This window comes from Desmodus rotundus, chromosome 2, assembly GCF_022682495.2.
Source record: "Desmodus rotundus isolate HL8 chromosome 2, HLdesRot8A.1, whole genome shotgun sequence".
Lineage (NCBI taxonomy): Eukaryota > Metazoa > Chordata > Mammalia > Chiroptera > Phyllostomidae > Desmodus > Desmodus rotundus.
This window is the reverse complement of record NC_071388.1, coordinates 7,795,103-7,812,894: the sequence shown is the minus strand read 5'-3', so window position 1 is coordinate 7,812,894 and position 17,792 is coordinate 7,795,103. Positions and strand designations below refer to the sequence as shown.

Below are 17,792 nucleotides of genomic sequence, written 5' to 3'. Positions count from 1 at the left end.
AGGGCGAGTAGGCTTCATTGTCTTTTCCAGCTTCCAGGGGCTTCCCACAGTCATTGGCTCCTGGCTCCTTCCTCCACCTTCTCACCAGCTACCTCAGGTCGGGTCCTCCCCCTTTTAAGGATCATCTATCTCCGTGAAGGTCAGTTGTTTAGCCATCTTCGTTCTGCCTGCAACCTGAGCTCCCCTTGGCCAGGTGATGTCACACGCCCGCAGGCTATAAGGATTGGGATGTGGGCATCACTGGGGGTCTATACTTTGCCTACACACAGGGTCCCTGGGGGACTGGGACAAGCCAGGCGTTCCCCACTCAGGATCTCTGGGGTCCTCTGCCAGGACAACGTCTCCATTCCCTGCGTGGCTCCCCCTCCTATCCCAGGTCTTGGCTCCCAGAGGGCTCCTCCCAGCTGCCCGTTCCAGGTGGGCTCCCGATATGTCACCTTCCCTGGACCACACGCTCTGGAGGCAGCCGACCGTGCAGCCCTGAACAGACCACCCTGGTCAGCGAAGCCGATGACAACGTATACGTCACATTCTAACTTTCCTAAATACCCTGCATCACCTCCCTTCAAGTCTCTTTGGCCACCCTCCTGCCTCCTGACTGGGGACCTCAGGCGACTTTTCACCCCACCCTGTCCGCCTGCCAGCTGGCGTCTGCCACCTCAACTCAGACTGTGTCACCTGCCGTGCATCGTCTCAGGTGTCTTTCCTATTCTATTGTTACCGATGAGACCGGAGCTAGAAAACCACCGATGTTATACAAAGTAATAATAAACATCTGCTTTAATTACCAAGTAAACAGCGTTGCTATTATAGGCCAATACTGTTACTTAGTTACAATACTGGCCAATACTGTTACTTCTTTATCTCTTTCAGGGTCTTATATGACATTTCGCAATTAAATTAGTCCCCTTCATTCCTTTGTTTTTTCCATTGCCCGGCATTTTCTCACAGGACAAAATACGTTCTCACTCACCCTGAGAGAAGTCAGTTCTATTGCCTCGGGAAGAAAAACAGATTAATAGTAGCAGCAAAGGATGGACAAGCGTGCAGGAGCACACGGCCTGGCTACCCTCTGCCGCGTGCTCTAGGGGCACGCGGATCCCTTTATCTTCCCACTGACTCTTCTCACAGCTGAAGAGCTTTCATGAATATTCATCTCTGTTTTCTAGGGCAGCACTATTCAGGCTGCAATACCTGTTTGAGTACTGTTTTCTGGAACACCTGGGTGCATTTTTCAAAGCACATTTTTAAAAAATGTACAATGCAAAGTTCTATTCTTATCACTTTTGAAGTGGCACACCTCCTTTTCTAAGTTGTTTTCAATGTTTTTGTATGTATAAAAAATATATGACGTACACGTCCAGCAGTCTGTCTAACATGTGTGCATGTTAACAGAACCTCGAACCATAAACGACGTTCAACACATATATACTAACGAAGGAATAGCTTCTTTGGCGTCTTTGGCAGGTCCAAATTACATGTTTATTCCGCTCCCTTGTATGTGGTCAAGGCAATGCAAATCAAAACAAGCACGAGATACCACTATTGGAACGCCATCCCACCTGTTAGAATGGCCACGGCCCAGAGCCCTGACACCGCCCAATGCCGGCGAGGATGCAGAGCCACAGGGACTCGGTGGGAGCGCAGGATGGGGCGGCCGCGGCAGAAGACAGTGTGGCGGTTTTTCTTACACAACTGAACATTATCTTACCGTGCGGTCCAGCAGTTGTGCTCCTTGGCGTTTACCCAAAGGAGCTGGAGACTTACGTCCACGTGAAAAGCTGGTTACACAGTGGTTAACCAGCAGCTGTGTGCGTAACTGCCCGAACTTGGAAGAAACCAAGCTGCCCTTGAGCAGGTGAGTGGGTAAGCGGTGGTCCCACCGCACAACAGAGTGTCACTCGGCGCTAAAAGGCCATGAGCTATTGTCATGAAATAATAGGATGGAATCTTAAATGCATATTATTAAGTGAAAGAAGCCAATCTGAGGTGGCTTCCAACTATAGGACAGTCTGGAAAAGGCAAAGCTCTGGCAACAATAAATAGCGGAGTAGTTTCCCGGGGTCGTGGGGAGGAGGGTCAACAGGCAGAGCACAGGATTTTTCGGGCAGTGCACGGCCTTTGTATGATACTGGAAGGTGGACCCATGTCATCATACACCTGCCCAAACCCGCAGCACATACAGCTCCAGGAGTGAGCCCCCAGGTAAACTACGGACTCCGGGTGATTATAATGTGTCAATGCGGGTCCATCCTTGGTCAAAAATGTATCCCTCTGATGTTGGTAACAGGGTGTCCATGCAAGGGTGGCACAGGGAAATGTGGGAAATTTCTGTACCCTCCTCCCAAATATACTGTAAACCTAAAACTGCTCTAAAAAAAAATAAAGTCTTATATTTAACAAAAATTCCATTCCTAAGGATGTTCTGTCTCTCCCACATACAAACGACAGAGGCTAGAAATGTCACACCCTGAACACTTCCACTCCACTCACATCTTCTGGGTTGAGTTCCGGGGAGAGGTCGTTGACAGGAGCCTCACACAGACCCTTCTCTATCCCGGCAGGAAGCACGGCACCGTGGTTGTGAATGAAGCAGGGATGGGTCAATGAAGGAGCGACTAGCAGGCAAGGGCTGCTTTGCAATGTAAGTGACAAGGAGAGGGATGAAGGGAGCTTGGATTCTGTGAACGCATGGATATGCGTGAAAGCTCTCAGAACCGTGGAAGTCTCTCAGAGCCTCCAGGGCCAGACGCTGGAATGCGCGGTCCGCACATGGATGTCTGAAGCCTGGTCCTACAGGATGGGTGTTCATCCTGGAGTCTCGGGCCGGCCTCGCTGCCCCGCCACGGAGGACGGCAGGGCAGGGGACCAGCTGGAATGCCTGGGCTTGTTCCAAGGCCCGAGCAGCAGCAAGCTTCCCGGTTCTGGGATCCAGAGCAAAGCCCCATCCAGGTCTCGTGGCTGGAGCTGCTATGTGTTTTGGCAGGGAGGCTTCCCAGCAGATGGCAGGGAAGGAATCCGGGAGGCGCTGCTTTTTCTAGGAGCAGGGTGCATTCTAAATCCAACACATACCCTCCACCAGGCAGAGGCTTGGAACCTGTGGGAAGGCCAGGGACACTGGGACTGTGGGTTATGCTGCCACAGCGCCCCCTACTGTCAGTTCAGCCCTACTGTCAGTGCGAGTGTGTGTGTGGGGAAGTGAGGGGTGTCAGACCAGTGAGACAGACCCTCTCACCCAAATGCCTGGACCCTAGAGAGTGCAGCCTGCTGGCTTGCATTGCTCATGCTCGGCTAACCTGCAGCAGGTACAGGAAGACGAGGACTCCAGACTAGCAATCAGCAGCGTCCAGTTTTGCTGAAAACAACAGAAGAAAACGCCTTATTGTTTCAGTGCTCACGACAAGGGCAGGGAATGTCCACGTCACTTTCTCGAACCCCCAGGACTGCAGACTGTGTGTGCAAGGAGACAAGAGGTGGGCTTCAGAATTCCTGCCGCCCCCCATCTCCCAGGTCGGGGTGCTGCTCCGTGTCCAGCACCCTGTATTTCTGGGCGCCTGTGAGCAGAGGCGGGATCACTGCCAGCTTCACCTGATGCTGCAGGTGTGACACAGCAGGGGCGGGGCTCCCTCATTGGGAAGCTGCAGCTCAGAACTCAGGTGTCTGTCCTGCTCAGGTGCAGCCAGTTCCAGCAAACAGGGACCACAGAGAGGCCTTTCCCTCCTGGTTTGAGGCACGTCGCCTCTGGTGCATCTTCCCTGCGCAGAGAACCAGCAGGCCCATTCACAGCACGCGTGCGGGGAAGCTGGGGCTACGGGGCTGCGTCCCTGAGGGGCTGATGCTCCGTGCTGATGCTCCGTGCCAGGGCGGGGGCCTCTGTCTTTGGCCTGTGGACCACCGCACCTTCTGCTTCACAGCGAGACCCTCAAGCCCCTTTTCACAGGATCCAGAGGTGCCTCCACTGCCCGGCAGCTTGGGGCAAGGGCTCGCCATCTTTATCCAATGGTGCTTGTACAGGATGCAAGCACTTTATGGTGTTCCCTCTGCTCGTATAAGAATCAGAGGCTATTGAGCTCCGGCTGGGTGGCTCAGTTGGTTAGAGTGTCGTCCCGTACACAAAAAGGTTGCAGGTTCGATGCCAGGTCAGGGCATATAACTAGGCTGTGGGCTTGATCCCCAGTTGGGGCACGTACAGGGGGCAAAGTGATTAATGTTTCTCTCTCTCCCATCAAGATTTCTCTGTCTTGCTCTTCCTCTCTCTCTAAAATCAATAAACATATCCTTGGGTGACGATTTAAAAAAAAGGATTAGAAGTAGTTGAAAAATCAAGGTGAGCAAGAACATTATCATTTCTTAACCCTCCAGACCTGGGGTCTGATGTTTGTGCCTCTGTGCCTGAAGGGTACATTCTGTGCAGGGGTGAGGACGGCCACATCCTGGCTGGCCGGCTGAGCCCCTGGCTGCCCACAGGCCCTGCGGGGAAATGCTGGGAGAGGAAGGAAGGCATCTTCCAAGGCAGGCATTTGCAATACTGACTTGATACATTAAAAATACATAAGCAAATGCAGATGAAAGTAAGAAGACCTCAGAGAACTTTCTAGAATGACTTGTAAACTCTCAGTCCTTGAAGCAGTGGGCAAACACAAGTCACTGATGTATAATCGATCACTTTTTGCACATGCCTTAATTCTTCCCCAAAAGTATGAACCCATTCTGGTTATTTCTCCTGGCTCCTGGCTTATAGGTGCCCCATTGTCTCGCTCTCTTTACTTTCTGTTACCCCCTCATACTGTATCAATACTGTCAGTATCTTTCCATGAACACGTCTCGATGCATTCCTGCTATTTGACCGTGGCTCCATTTTACTTAGAAACAGGCATGAATCCTCTTCGGAAAGTGAACTCGTGAGGTCTGTCCAGAAAGTATCCAGCCGTGTAATTTGAAAAATAGAGACACTTATTGAAGAAGATACAAGAAACATTGTACATAGGACAATGGCGCCTCAGTCCCCTTCAAAGTAGGCACCTTGGGACCTCACACAGTTCTCCCAGTAGCCATCAGCTGCACTGTGGTATTTTCCAGAATCTCATCAAGGATCTGAAATCTCTTCCCTCTTTTTCAAAGGTGATTTTAGTTTTGGGAAAATGCCAGAAGTTTCAGGGCACCAAATATGGGCTGCAGGGGGGCTGAGTCACCTGGGTGATTTGATGTTTCACCAAAAAAACTCTGCACGAGACGTGATGCATGAGTGGGCGTGTTGTTGTGATGAAGCTGCCAATCACCAGTTGCCCACAGCTGCAGCCTTCTGAGTCATCCAGATGGTTTCTGTGGAGGAATTTCAAGCTTAATGAAAAATCTGAAGCAGATTCGTTGTTCTACTCGCTCAGTCATTTTGAATGTGACGGACACACAGTACACAGGCTCACTCAACAGTGTCTACTGCCCCCACTGACTAGTACAGTGAAGTCATCATTGTTCACCATGAGAAATCCAGTCCACTCCCCTTGGCTGCCAGGTCGCATTGATGTTGTGCAAACCGTTCTCCTTGTATTAACAATGGCTGGGCTTTTCCCAGACAGACCTTGTGCATCATCTCAAGTCCTTGCGATCCCTCCCCACCATGAACAGTAGCCTCAAAAAAACCAGGCCAGCCAACCAAACAAACAAAAAAAACAAGAACGAAAGCCCCCAAGCACCATCCAACCTTCCTAATAAAAGAACCCTGCTAAGCATTTGTTCTTAAGCAGCAAGGCCCAGCCAGGGCGGGGACAGACACGTGCCATACTGCCCCCTGCTGGCCAAATGTCCAAGTCTCCCCCACTCCTCTGCAATTCTTCTCCACCTGGAAGCTGGAGAGGGCTGGGAGGGAGCCTGTACCTCCAACAGCGACAGTCGATGTCTTCTGTTCATAAGAGAAGGTTGGACTGTAATCTGAAGGCTCTTCAACCCACCCCAGGCCCTCTGGGAAGCCCACGAGCTTGCACAGCTGTCAGCAGGACTTGTTCTGGTATAAAACCTCCAGTGATGCCTGCCTTCTATCAGCAGGCATTTCCCGGCCACCGGCCACGTGCTCAGCGCTGTGCTGGGCCAGGCAGGGTCCTAGAAAGTGTGAATCCCTTGTCCCTCAACGACTAACAACTCGACTTACCAAGGACATCATGACCTTCCCCCAGAGATCTGCTTCCTCCCATGGGGCGGGGCCAGGGTGTGCCGGAGGCTGGAGGATTAATGAGCCATTAATGCCAAGCTCCATAAAGTGGAGCAAGTGGAAAGAGAAGGAAAACAGGGACTTTGCTTTTGGGCTGGGGGCTCCCCACGTGTGCAGGCCATTGTTACTAGAGATATTGATGAGCGCTTCTCCTCTCATGGCCCCCCCGCCTGCACCCTGTACCCAACATGAGCAGCCCACGAGCCTCAGGGAGTTTGCGTCTCCCAGGCCCTATAAGCTGAAACCATCTCGGGGGGCCTGGGAGGGGCTGAGGTGAGGGAACCGAGGTCCTGCCACAGCTCCGGCTGGTGGAGTAGGAGGCCCGCCATGAGGGAGGGGAGCCCAGGTATGGGGTTGAGCTTTCTGGTAGCCACATCAAAAGATAGTTTAAAAATAAAGCAGGTGAAGTTCATCTTAATAGGATATTTTATTTAACTCCATGTATCCAAAATATCACGTTTTATACTCTTTGCTCTGTGCTGTCTTTGAAGGTCAGTGTGTGTTGTCTGCCCACGTCCTGCCTCCATCAGCCCGCCATCTCGCATGGCCCCTGGATCTGTCGGCACCTCAGCTCTGTGCAGGCCTGGGCCTCGTCCTGCCCCCCTCCTGTCCGAGGAGCTCAGCCACTCAGCCAAGGAGGAGCTGGTGCGGAGGAAAATGCGCAGAAAACCTGCAGAGTTCATGTTCACATCTTTTTTCCAAAATTCACATACTATGCATTGCATTAAACTTGACTCTGTGTTGCAAAAAGAAATGAGTGACTCTCCTTAGGCCACACGTTTGTCTCGGATCTGCCAGACCCCCTCGTGTTCCTTCTTCATCCGGGAAGATAGTGCGTTACAGCGCAGACCCGAGTGCCGAGACCCATGTCTGGGACCAGCCCTGCGGCCTCGGCAAGTCTCTGCGGCGCAGCTGGTCTCAACATCTGCGCTTTGAGTGCGGTATCCCCAAGTGTGTCTGCGCTTCTTCTTCACTGATTTATTATCCAGTGTTAGATTAAAGGAAAGATTCTATTGATAAAAAGCCTATAAAAACTCTGGCTTTAAGTTTTCTATCTCTTCCAGCACGTCTCACATCCGGTGATGTGCTAATATGAACATCCCTGCATAGCGTGGCCCTGGCGTCACCCAGCCTGGCACTTCTTCTCTCAAGCACTGCTTCCTGTCTTCAGGGGCTGTAGGTGTCATGGGACAGCATGAAGGGGGCTGGACCAGAGGTCCTCTGACTTCGCCTGCTAACATGCTATGACCGTGGGGGTTCTTTATGGGGTGGGGGGGTTGATTTAGATTTATGGACAAAGAGATGCCCAGGGGTTTGGTTGCTAGGACATCATAACAAATTACCACAAACTGTGCTTCTGACAAGGAAGTGTATTCTTATGGATCTGGGGGCCAGAGGTCTGAAATCGAGGTGTGGGCATCTCAGGTTCCCTCCGGAGGCTCTGGGGGGGACTCTGTCCCAGGCCTGCCTCCCAGCCTCGCTGTTGCGGCCACCTCGGTGCTCCTTGGGTTGTAGGTGCATCACTCCAATCACTGTCCCGTCTTCACATTGCTGTCTCTCCATGTGTCTCCTCTTCTGCAAAGGACGCCAGTCACAGGATTCAGGGCCCACCCGCTGATCTCATCTTTAGGGCCTTAACCTATTACACCTGCGAAGACCCTGTTTCCAAATGAGGTTTTGGGTGGATGTGAACTCGGAGGGTTACCATTCCCTCGGCTACACCAGGAGGCCACATGTCCCCATGCCTCAATGACAGCAAGCAGAGTGCAGGCTCGTTTCTGAACCCCTGTGTCTGGTCAGAGGACTTCTGTACACTGATGACCTTAGGTCAAGGTCACTGATCCCTGGGCTAAGAGGACAGACTCACCTGGTTGGGCTGAAGCAATGGAGGCCATCCCTGCAGCTTGGGGAGGTCCATCCCCCTCAAACTCAGGTCCCTGTTATGCTGTCCTATTGCAGGAACTCACAGAACTTCTGTGAAGTTCAAGACACGAGGGTCCTCTGCCACATGAGCTTGCGACAGGGGCTGACAGCTCAGCCCGAGCAGGCATGTGACCACCAGGGCCTGAGAAAGCTCCAACCCTGTCACTGGGTCACAAAAAAGGGACCTGAGGATGGAGGAGAAGGGCCACAGAGATCCTGGCAGCGGTGAGGTCAGGTCAGGATAGGAGTGTCCTTGAGCTGCCAGACCAGAGCACCATTGGATGGGGGGCTCGAGCAGCAGAAAGGTGTTGTCTCACCCTTTGGAGGCCTGAAGGCCAAGATCAAGGTGTCGTCGGCAGGGCCGCGCTCTCTCCAAGGTCTCTGGGGGAGGATGCCAGCCTCTGTCCTGGCTGCTGGTGTTACTGGCAGCCCTCGTCGTTCTTCAGCTTGTGATGCGGTCTCTGCCCCTGTCTTCCCAAGGGCTCTCTCTGTGTGCCTGCCTGTGTTCTTCTTACAAGGACACGGGTCCTCAGATTAGAGACCACCTGCCCCCGCCTGACTTCATCTCACCCCCACGACATCTGCAAAGGCCCTGTTTCCAAAAATGGTCACGTGCACAGGTACTGAGGGGTAGGACTTGGCTGGGACGTTAGGGAGAGACACAATGCACCCCACACCAATGGGGGAGAAGCCCCACATAGCAGGCAAGCACTGCCTCAGACTTTGTCCCTCAGCATGGCTGAGGCCATTTGCAAAAACAAGCATGTTTCCCCCGGGAACTTGGGGCGGGGAGAACCCTGCCAGCAGCTACAGGGTATAGCTGTGAAACCTGAGGAATGCGGAGCCCCAAACTTCCTTAACTTGAGACAGTGAGAAATCCCACAGCAAAGCCATCCCAGCACAATGCCCTGAGCTAGGGGTGTCTTCTCCCTGCTATCTCATGTCAGGCTTCAACACGTTTAGAATCTCAGCACCGCTTTTAACCCCTGCCAGCACTGCAGGGCTGTGTGCCAGGAGCTTGCCCGGGCCACCCACAGCCCGGGGGTGGGAGGGCTCAGGGAGGGGGTGGGCTTCTGCTTGTGGCTGGCCTTGCTGCCAGACAGTGGCTTTGGTGTAGCTGCTCTACAGCATGCTCAGGGCGCCCCCTGGTGGACAGCCTGGCCTGGCGACAGCCTGGAGAGTGGCTCCATGCCAGGGGAGCGGCTGAGCTGGGCATCCAGAGTCCTGTGGGTCTGAGCGCTGGCTCATGGGGGGACTGGTAAGTCGTGGCAGCCTTGCCTCGGGGTCGACTTTGTCCCAGCCCAGCTCTGCCTCTGCAGCTTCAGGAATTTGGGAAAAGGCCTCAGCCTAGGGGTGGCTCGGTGTCCCCATCTATGAAGTGGTCTCATAGGAGTCCCCCTCCATGGGGCCCTGGTGGGATTAAGTGACACAGTGCCTGTAAGGTACGAACGGCTCTCAACAGTGATGCTATTACCTTTATTAGTCTCGACCTCACTTTCCTCATTTGCACGGCAGTGAGAGAGGCTCAGGACCCCTCCCGGGTGCTGGCATTACCTGTTCCTGCTCCCAGGCACAGCTTCCCTCCAGTGGCACAAGATCGGCTGAGGCATGTTAAACATTTTGAGCTTGTCTGAGCAAAACTGGATTGGAATGGGGCAGCACGAGACCGGAAGTGCGGGGTGGGGGAAGGCTCGCAAGAAGTGGGGAGTGAAGGAGGAGTGGTTGGGTAGGCTGCGTACAGCTGAGGGCCTGCTGGGCTGCTTCCATTGGTCGTCCTTCGTGGCTTGGTTTTGCAACTTTGAGGCCTTTACAGGCTTAGGTTTTGGTTTGCTGATGTAGCCCCGCAGGGGCATGAGGCCACCTCTGTCAAGGCCGTCTTGTTTAACTTAACACCTGCCTGCTCGACAGAGCCAGGCTTTCTTTTTTCTCCAAACATTAAGCTACTCCGAGCTGAGGGCTGAGCCGGGGAGACTGTGCCCCCCTCTCTTGGTCCTGCCCACGTCGCCTCGTCTGCCTCCAGCCTGAACTTGTACAGGAAGGACTGTCTTCTCCAGTTTGACAAATGGTTAGCAGGGCTGTGGGTGGAGCAGGAGAGCATACCCCGGGGCCTGTCCCACACCACATAACCTCAAGTCGGGCGTGTCTAGCACCGGGCGGCCTCTGCATCACTCACTTATCCAGGATGGGTTCGGCCTTCCTACAGCTGCATGGTACCGGGCACTGGTCAATCAGATGGGCACTGGCCATGGTGTGGTGCAGAAGGAGGGCCCTAGGGACCCCCATGAGCCAGGGATGACCTCTTTAGAGAGGTCCCCATGGGAGCACTTGAAGGGTCTTGGGGAAGCAGCGAGACCCACAGTATTTCAGAGACAAGCTGCACAGCCCTGCCAGTGTGTCCAGCTGAGCCCCGTCTTCATCCTCAGCTCTGTCTGTAAGACCGTGTGCCCTGCATGAGCTGGCACTGGGCCTCACAGTCCTTGGAGGTCCCGTTACCCCTTCCGCAGATGTCGTGGGGGGCTTACCATTTCCGAAGAGCGGGACCAGCTCGTATTTTGACTTTAGATTCCCACAGGCTCTTTGCGGGCAGCACGTGTTAATAAACACACGGGAGTCGAGGAAATGCATTTCTGTTGGCTGAACAGACAACTCTGCAGGCAGAGGGAGGGGCTGGTTCTGTGTTAGGAGCTAGTGCTGCGTAGCTGAGCAATCCAGACTGCAGCGGCTCAGAACACCTCTCCTCTCGCAGCTTCTGTGGGTCAGGAATCCAGGCACAGCGTACGCCTAAATGCTCTTCAGAGCTCAAGGTTACAGTCAACGTGTCGGTTGGGGTCACAGTCATCTGAAGGTTCAACTGGGACGCACCTGCCTGTGTGCCCACTCAGCCCTTGTCAGCAAGATTCAGTCCTCTAGGGCTGGCTGTTGGCCGGAGGGACTCAGTTTCTCCCTGGCTATTGGCCAGAGGCTGCCCTGAATTTCTTGCCTCATCGGCCTGGGCCTCCGCAACCTGGCTGCTTGCTCCATTGGGGCGTGCAGGCTGGGAAGGTGCAGAGAAGCAGTCCCAGAGGACTGAAATCAGGCTTAAAACCTACTCATAGAGGTAACACCCTGTCACTCTGGCTGTGTCTGATTTCATTAGTCCAGCCCCTCCCAGGGGGAAGGGACGACACCAGACGTGAACACCAGGGCCATTGAGGGCCGTCTGGGAGCTTGCCCACCCTGCACTGCTCATCAGGGTGGAGCTGGCCAGAAACAGCTGGGAAGGACACTCCCCAGCTGTCACCGTGTCCCAGCCCCTGTGCTGGACGTAAACTTCCTCCCACGTCAGGACGTCTGTCCTGTCGGTGTCTCCGCTTAACGTGAATAACGCAGGGACGCAGAGCAGGTGCTTTTCCACTTTGACTAACGAGGGGCAAAGCCTGCTGCTGACCCAGAGCTCCCGCCACTGTCATCAGGATCTAAACGCCGATTCCTTACATTTCAGGGCTCTCCCTACCTGGTACAGCGGACCGTTTTAAATAGCAGAGCGCTGTGCAGATGGCATCGAGGACCCGCGATGGGAGGATGAGGGCCACCCTGGCAAATGGCTTTTGCAAACAGGTCTGTATCACAAACAAGGCTTTTCTGAGGGAAAAAACAAACAACAAACAAACATTTGTTTTTGTTGGAAAACAAAGGTATTCCGACACGATGACGCCAACCTTATAAGAAGAGCAAGCACATTCTTCCCCCGCAACAACAGATACTCATGCTACAGAAGAAAGAACTTTTTAAACACACCAAAAACTCAGCAGATGTTCTCTGGGAGTAGGACTGTGGGGTGACTTCTTTCCCTTTCCTTTTTCGAGAGCGTTCGACTTGCAGGTTAGAGGCATCCTCGTGGCCTGTCCTGCAGCACTGAGCTGGAGCCGGGAGTGATGTGAAATCTCTATTCTTTGTGTGTACGAGTGGGGAGGTGGTGCCCGTTTACTATAGGTGGAGAGCGGCCAGACCAAGTTTCCCCAGGGCACACCTTAAAGTTCCCCAGCTACCCAAGCTGATCTAGAATTACCTCCAGCCGGTAGAAATGGCTCTTTGAAAAGTCTTTCTACCGCTGTGTCCACAGGAGCCCTTGGTTAAAACGTCAATTATTAACACATTCTTATAGAAACAGACAGGGCAGGACCGAGTGCTATATCGCAGTTACCTACACCATATTACTTTGCAGCTGCCTGATTTATTGACAAAGTATAAAGGCTGTGAATGCCCAGGGAGGCAGGCCAGCCAGCATCCCATTTGCAAGGCAGCTTTGCAGATTAGAAAGTAAATGGCATGGCTCATATTTCAAAGAGTTTTCTTAACACCTATTGTCTACTTGCCCAAGGAATCTTGTTGGTTTAGGAAGAAAGGGTTTTTTTTTCTTTTTTCTTTTTTTCCCCCCAAGAACTGAAAATCTAGTATAGTTCAGACCCTTTCCCAAAGCTATGCTCCAGCCCCTTGGTGACTGTAGAGAAGTAGTTTTTTCTTTAAGGTACGTTGTCACCTCTCCAGGTTGTGCTAATAATCAACCAGAGTTAAGCATCGCAGGAGTGGAACAGAATAGTCTGAGGACGTCATTGCCCTTCTTCGGTTGCTAGGCAATGCCTCCTTCGCAGAGATGGACAAAACAGGTTGGGGGAGATACCAGAAAAGAAGCCTTCGTGTTCCAGGTCAACCCCACTGTCCCCGGGAAGGAGACAAGACAGGAGAGCCTCTCTCGGGGCCACCCACTCCAGAGGCATTGTTGTCCTCTCTCCTCCCGAGTCCGCTATTCAATGGAATGGACCTCGAAGTCCCTGGGTGTGGCTGGTGTGTGTTACCAGGAGCGATCCCTGGAGGAATTCTGCTGCCTCATCATCCGCCATCGCCTCATCACAGCTCTGCCAAATGTGGGGGGGGGGGCGGCTTACAGGCTCCATCAGGTTGCTGGATGCCAATTTGAGAAATGTCGCTCAACCACAGGGAGGCTCATGATGCCAAGTCAGCGACTGTAGGGTTCAGACGCCTGCAGTGGCTGGCAGCTGGGTGGGACGTTCTGCAGCCCCCTCCCCAGGTGTTTACAGTCAGTTCGCTCTGGAGAGTCCCCAGAGCCGGGGGCAGTGCCGGAAATGGGAGACGTGACTGGCTTCTGAACGGCGGCTCTGCTAAGCACTGACTGCAGCCTGCGGCAGTCAGCCTTCCTGAGCAGGGTTCCTTTTCCTTAAAAAAAACACACACAGTATTTTCTCCTGAGAATCAGCTTAACAGAAATGCTTGCACCAAGACAGACGTAAAAGGTGTTTACGATCACAGTGCGATAGCAACAGCAGAAAAGGAGGCAAGATGAAGACCACGAATAGAGGAATAATGTTATTTTGGCGTATCTATATAATAAATATTACACGGGCATTAAAAAGAACAGGGTAGAGCCCTGGCTGGGTGGCTCAATTGGAAGGAGCGTCATCCTGTACACCAAAATGTCGTGGGTTCCATCCCCGGGCAGGACGCATACCTGGGTCATAGGTTTGACCCAAGGTGGGGTGTGTATGGGACACAACCAATTGATGTTTCTCACGTCGGTGTTTCTCTCTCTCTCTCTCTCTCTCTCTCTCTCTCTCTCTCCCCCACTTCCTCTCTCTCTGAAAGCAATAAATATATCCTTGGGTGAGGATTTTAAAAAAGAAGAAGAATGGTATAGATAGGTCTGTGTGTGTGGACACGGGAAGAAGTCCTTGATACTTTACCAGAAGGGGCAAATGAAGTATAAACACACTGTAACAACCTCTGCATGGGTTGGCATAGGTGTCTGTCATACGTAATGTATATACTGTGAACTTTATACCAGCTTGAACCCTTAAGCTCTAAACAGTGTTAATCTCGTCTATTTAATTTATTCTGATCATCTAGAAAAAGACGAATTGTTGATCTGTTCAAACTGGACGGAGCCCCAACCCGGCTCGTGCCTGGCGTGCAGGTGACGCTGCTGACCGACAGCTACCCTTGCAGCATTTCTTTGTTGAGGAAGTCTAATTATCTGTCCTGGGGAGTGTCCGGCACCCCGGATCATGGGTTTGTGTCTTTAAGGTACTATTTAAAATGTCCCTCCACCTCCTGCATTTCCTGTAAAATGGGGGGAGACCTGCAGTCGGCTGAAATGTAGGCACAACTCTTTGACTCTTCGACGAGACTACTTCGCAGGCAGAGTTGTGCGTTGCCCAGGGCAGCACGTCAACAGACCGGTGACGTCTGGTTGCCTCAGTTTTGGGGGTGGACGTTGGCCCCTGGGTCAGGTGACGTCTGCCTGTTTCCCCCAAGCCTTCCGGCCTTGGGCTGAGCAGCCCCTTGGACCACGGCTTAGAGCCACAGCGTCACTGGGCCTGCAGAATGGCGATGGCCTGAGTCTACCATTCCTTTTACACTTTTTGGCTAAAATTTTTCTACAGAAAATAACTTTCATGCATAGTTGGTTACCTAAAATACTGTTTTTATAAGAAAGACTGGATACATGATTCATTCTGTCCTTTTGATCAATTTTTAGAATAATTTTTTTAGTGTTCTGGTAACCTCTGTAGATCTCCAATTATACACACAGATACATCCAAATGTGTGAGTGTATATATATATACACACACACAAACACACACACACACAGCAGGCCTGCAGCTCACAGGCAGGCACACGGAGGACTGGCAAGAGGGAGCCATGCACACAATGGGTTTGCAGCTCATGGGCACACAGCAGGTGGTCTGGCAGCTCACCGGCACATACACAGCTGGCTTGCAGCCCACGGGCAGGCACACGGAGGACTGGCAGGGGCTGGGCGAGCAGCAGCCAGCCTGGCAGCCTGTGGAGCAGCTGGCGTGGCACATGTTGTCGTGGGGCTGGCTGGTGTGGCGTGAAGGGAGGTGGTGACTGCAGGCTCCTTCCCTGGCAGCCTTTATACCCGGGCTGTGGCCGTCCTGGCCCGACTGTTGATCCCCCATGGCTGTTTACACGTGTTTCCCCAGCATCTTCTTTCCTGGGACGAGCACTGTCCTGGGTTGGGCTCCCCAAGAATAAGCTTGGCTTGGAGGCCCGGTTCCCGTTCTGCAAACAGGGTGAGCTGGCTTGGTGACGTGGCCCCGTGTGGTTTCCCCAGGCCATTATCGTGCACGGAGCCCCTGGCTCGGCGCAGAGTGCTGTGTCCTTCTGGTCACTTTTGTCTCCTGCCATCAGGGAAGACTTGAGGCAGTAACGTAGTTTGAACTTTTATTCGCATGGGAAACACTAAAGCAGGAATCTGCAAACCGCGGTCTGCGGTGAGTCTGGCCTGCTGCTGCCCGTTTGCTAATAAAATTTCCACTGGCCGCAGCCCTGCCTGCGTCTCTGTGGCCATCTAAGGCTGCTTTCCCACGAGCCTGCCGAGCACTCGCGGGAGAGACCGTGGGACAGCAAAGCCTGAAATGCTTACTGTCTGCCCTTCACAGAACAGTCACCCAGAATCCACACAGAAATGGACTTGTTTATGCAACAAAGGGCGCACACTGTGTGCTGGCCCCGAGAGCCTGCCAGGGTGATAAATAAATGAGTGACCAGGGTGTCTTCCATTCCTGGTCTGGTCCCATCTGCCTGGCCTTTGCTGTTCCCCTGCTCCTGTGGTCCCCCTTGGTCTGTTCCTGATGAGGGCTTAAGGGAGAAGTAGGGCACCCGGCGCTGCCTCGTCAGTCTAACTGGTGTCTTGACTAGTGGTCCACTGAGACTGCAGGCTCATCCTCCCCCATGATCCTGAGGGTGTATTCACAGGTGTCTTTTTGCTCTGTGCCTCCTCAATCAGGCCTTGAGACCTGAGCAGAATGAGTGATGTCTGAAACGAGCTTTGCACTCCTCTTGGGGCCCCCGGGGTCTTCTTGATGCTCAGGGCGTCAGCCCCTGTGCCTGGACCAGCACGCAAGCACTCCTCTCTCCCAGGAAGTGAGCGCTGTGCTAGGTGCTGCTCTGTCAGTTCCTGGGCGGCAAGGTTTCTGCTGCTCCACAACTCACCCTGAACCTGGATGGGCAGGGGGGTGGGTGTGGGCAGGACCCCAAGTCCACTCGGGGTCCCTGTCCCCAGCATCCACTCCCACCTCCTGGGCCCAGCCTGGGAGGGCTGTCCACTGTGGGGAGGGTGGGCTGCTGGGGTCGGGAAGGGAAACGAGCGGGCAGATGGCATCGCTCCCAGATCTTGTTGCTCAGCTGCTCTGAACCCGGATTTGAGACCCTGGCTTTATTGTGTCACTTCTACCAGATGGAACACCCACAGCCCAGATCTGGAGTCTCAGGAGCTCAGGAGAGGAAGGGAAACCAAACGCATATTTCCTGGCACAAGCATTTATTTGATTATAAGAGTTGGCCTTTGTCACGTAGAAAGCAAACAATCAGTCCTGCAAAGGGGGGTCCCGGGAGCCTGCACTCCACCTCCTGGTGAGTGATTTGTGGGTGATCTTTTGTCAAAAAGGGATGGGTGGCATGTTCAAATCTGCATTAAGCAGAACCTGTGTGTCCCCCGATGGGAGAGGGGAGGTCTGGGCACCAGCCGAGGAGCCCCAGAGGCTCCCAGGAACGGAGAGCTGTGCTCAGGAGCGAGGGCAGCAGCTCAAGATGAAGCTGGTCAGCAGCAGGATGTCTGGACTGCCGGGGCAGGGACACAGCATGCAGGTCTGCACACGGGGCGGCAGATGAGGGACATGCAGGAGGCTGGGCGGCAGCAGCTGGGCTGGCAGCAGGAGGGGGCACAGCAGGAGGAGACGGGCACACAGCAGGCGGGTTTGCACACAGGGCGGCAGATGAGGGACACAGAGGAGGAGGGTCTACAGCAGGATGAGGGGCAGGGGGTAGGCTGGCAGCAGTAGGGGGCTGAGCAGGGGGTGGCCCCAGAGCAGATGGGCACAGAACACACGGGCTTGCAGCAGACAGGTGTGCAGCAGGTGGGCTTGCAGCAGACAGATGTGCAACAGACAGGTGTGCAGCAGACAGGCTTGCAGCAGATGGGTGTGCAGCAGGCCTGTTGGCAGGGGGAAGAGGTGCAGCAGGAGGGCTGGCAGCAGCTGGGAACACAGCAGATGGACTGGCAACAGCTGGGGGTGCAGCAGCTGGGGGTGCAGCAGATGGGCTGACAACAGCTGGGAACGCAGCAGGTGGACTGGCAGCAGCTGGGGGTGCAGCAGGTGGGCTGGCAGCAGCTGGGGACACAGCAGGTGGAAGGGCAGCAGCTGGAGGTGCAGCAGGAGGGCTCACAGCAGCTCTCTGGACAGTCGTCCACCTGCCAGGAGGAGTCGGTGCAAGAGTCACTGGAACCGGGCAGGCAGGCACGGCTGCTGTAGCTCAGGTCACTGGAGCAGACGGACAGGGTGGAGGTGGCCATGGTGGGCGGTGGGACCGGAGGTGAGCTGGGAGGTGTGAGTGTGTGAAGGTGAGTGCGTGTGTGAGGTGCTGGGACTGCCCAGCTTTTATACCCCTCCTGATGTGTGTGTGTGTTGCTCCAGCAGGAGGCCCCCAAGCCCTCTCTTCCTTGTTGTTGTTTAGACGAGTTGCCAGAGAACCCTCATTAGCGCTGGTTTATTTTCTATAATTAGTTTTTACTCATTAAACCTGAGAGTATGTTGCAGGACTCTTTTCCTGTACGGTCTTTTTTTGGCTTCAGAAAACTTGTGAA

General features: G+C 53.8%; 2 protein-coding genes across 2 annotated transcripts; both read right to left on the bottom strand.

Annotated features, from left to right (window-relative positions):
- Nucleotides 1–3,480: 3,480 nt before the first annotated feature.
- On the bottom strand, nucleotides 3,481–14,991 carry LOC112308865 (keratin-associated protein 12-1-like). Its single transcript, XM_053919132.1, has 3 exons — nucleotides 14,791–14,991; nucleotides 12,964–13,023; nucleotides 3,481–3,594 (listed from the first exon to the last, which is right to left on the bottom strand). The coding sequence occupies exons 1-3, from the start codon at nucleotides 14,989–14,991 to the stop codon at nucleotides 3,481–3,483; spliced, it is 375 nt and encodes a 124-aa protein (XP_053775107.1).
- A 1,757-nt stretch (nucleotides 14,992–16,748) lies between these two features.
- LOC112308856 (keratin-associated protein 10-3-like) lies at nucleotides 16,749–17,501 on the bottom strand. Its single transcript, XM_053919131.1, has one exon. It carries the CDS (start codon nucleotides 17,499–17,501, stop codon nucleotides 16,749–16,751), a length of 753 nt encoding a protein of 250 aa, XP_053775106.1.
- Between the last annotated feature and the right edge of the window lie 291 nt (nucleotides 17,502–17,792).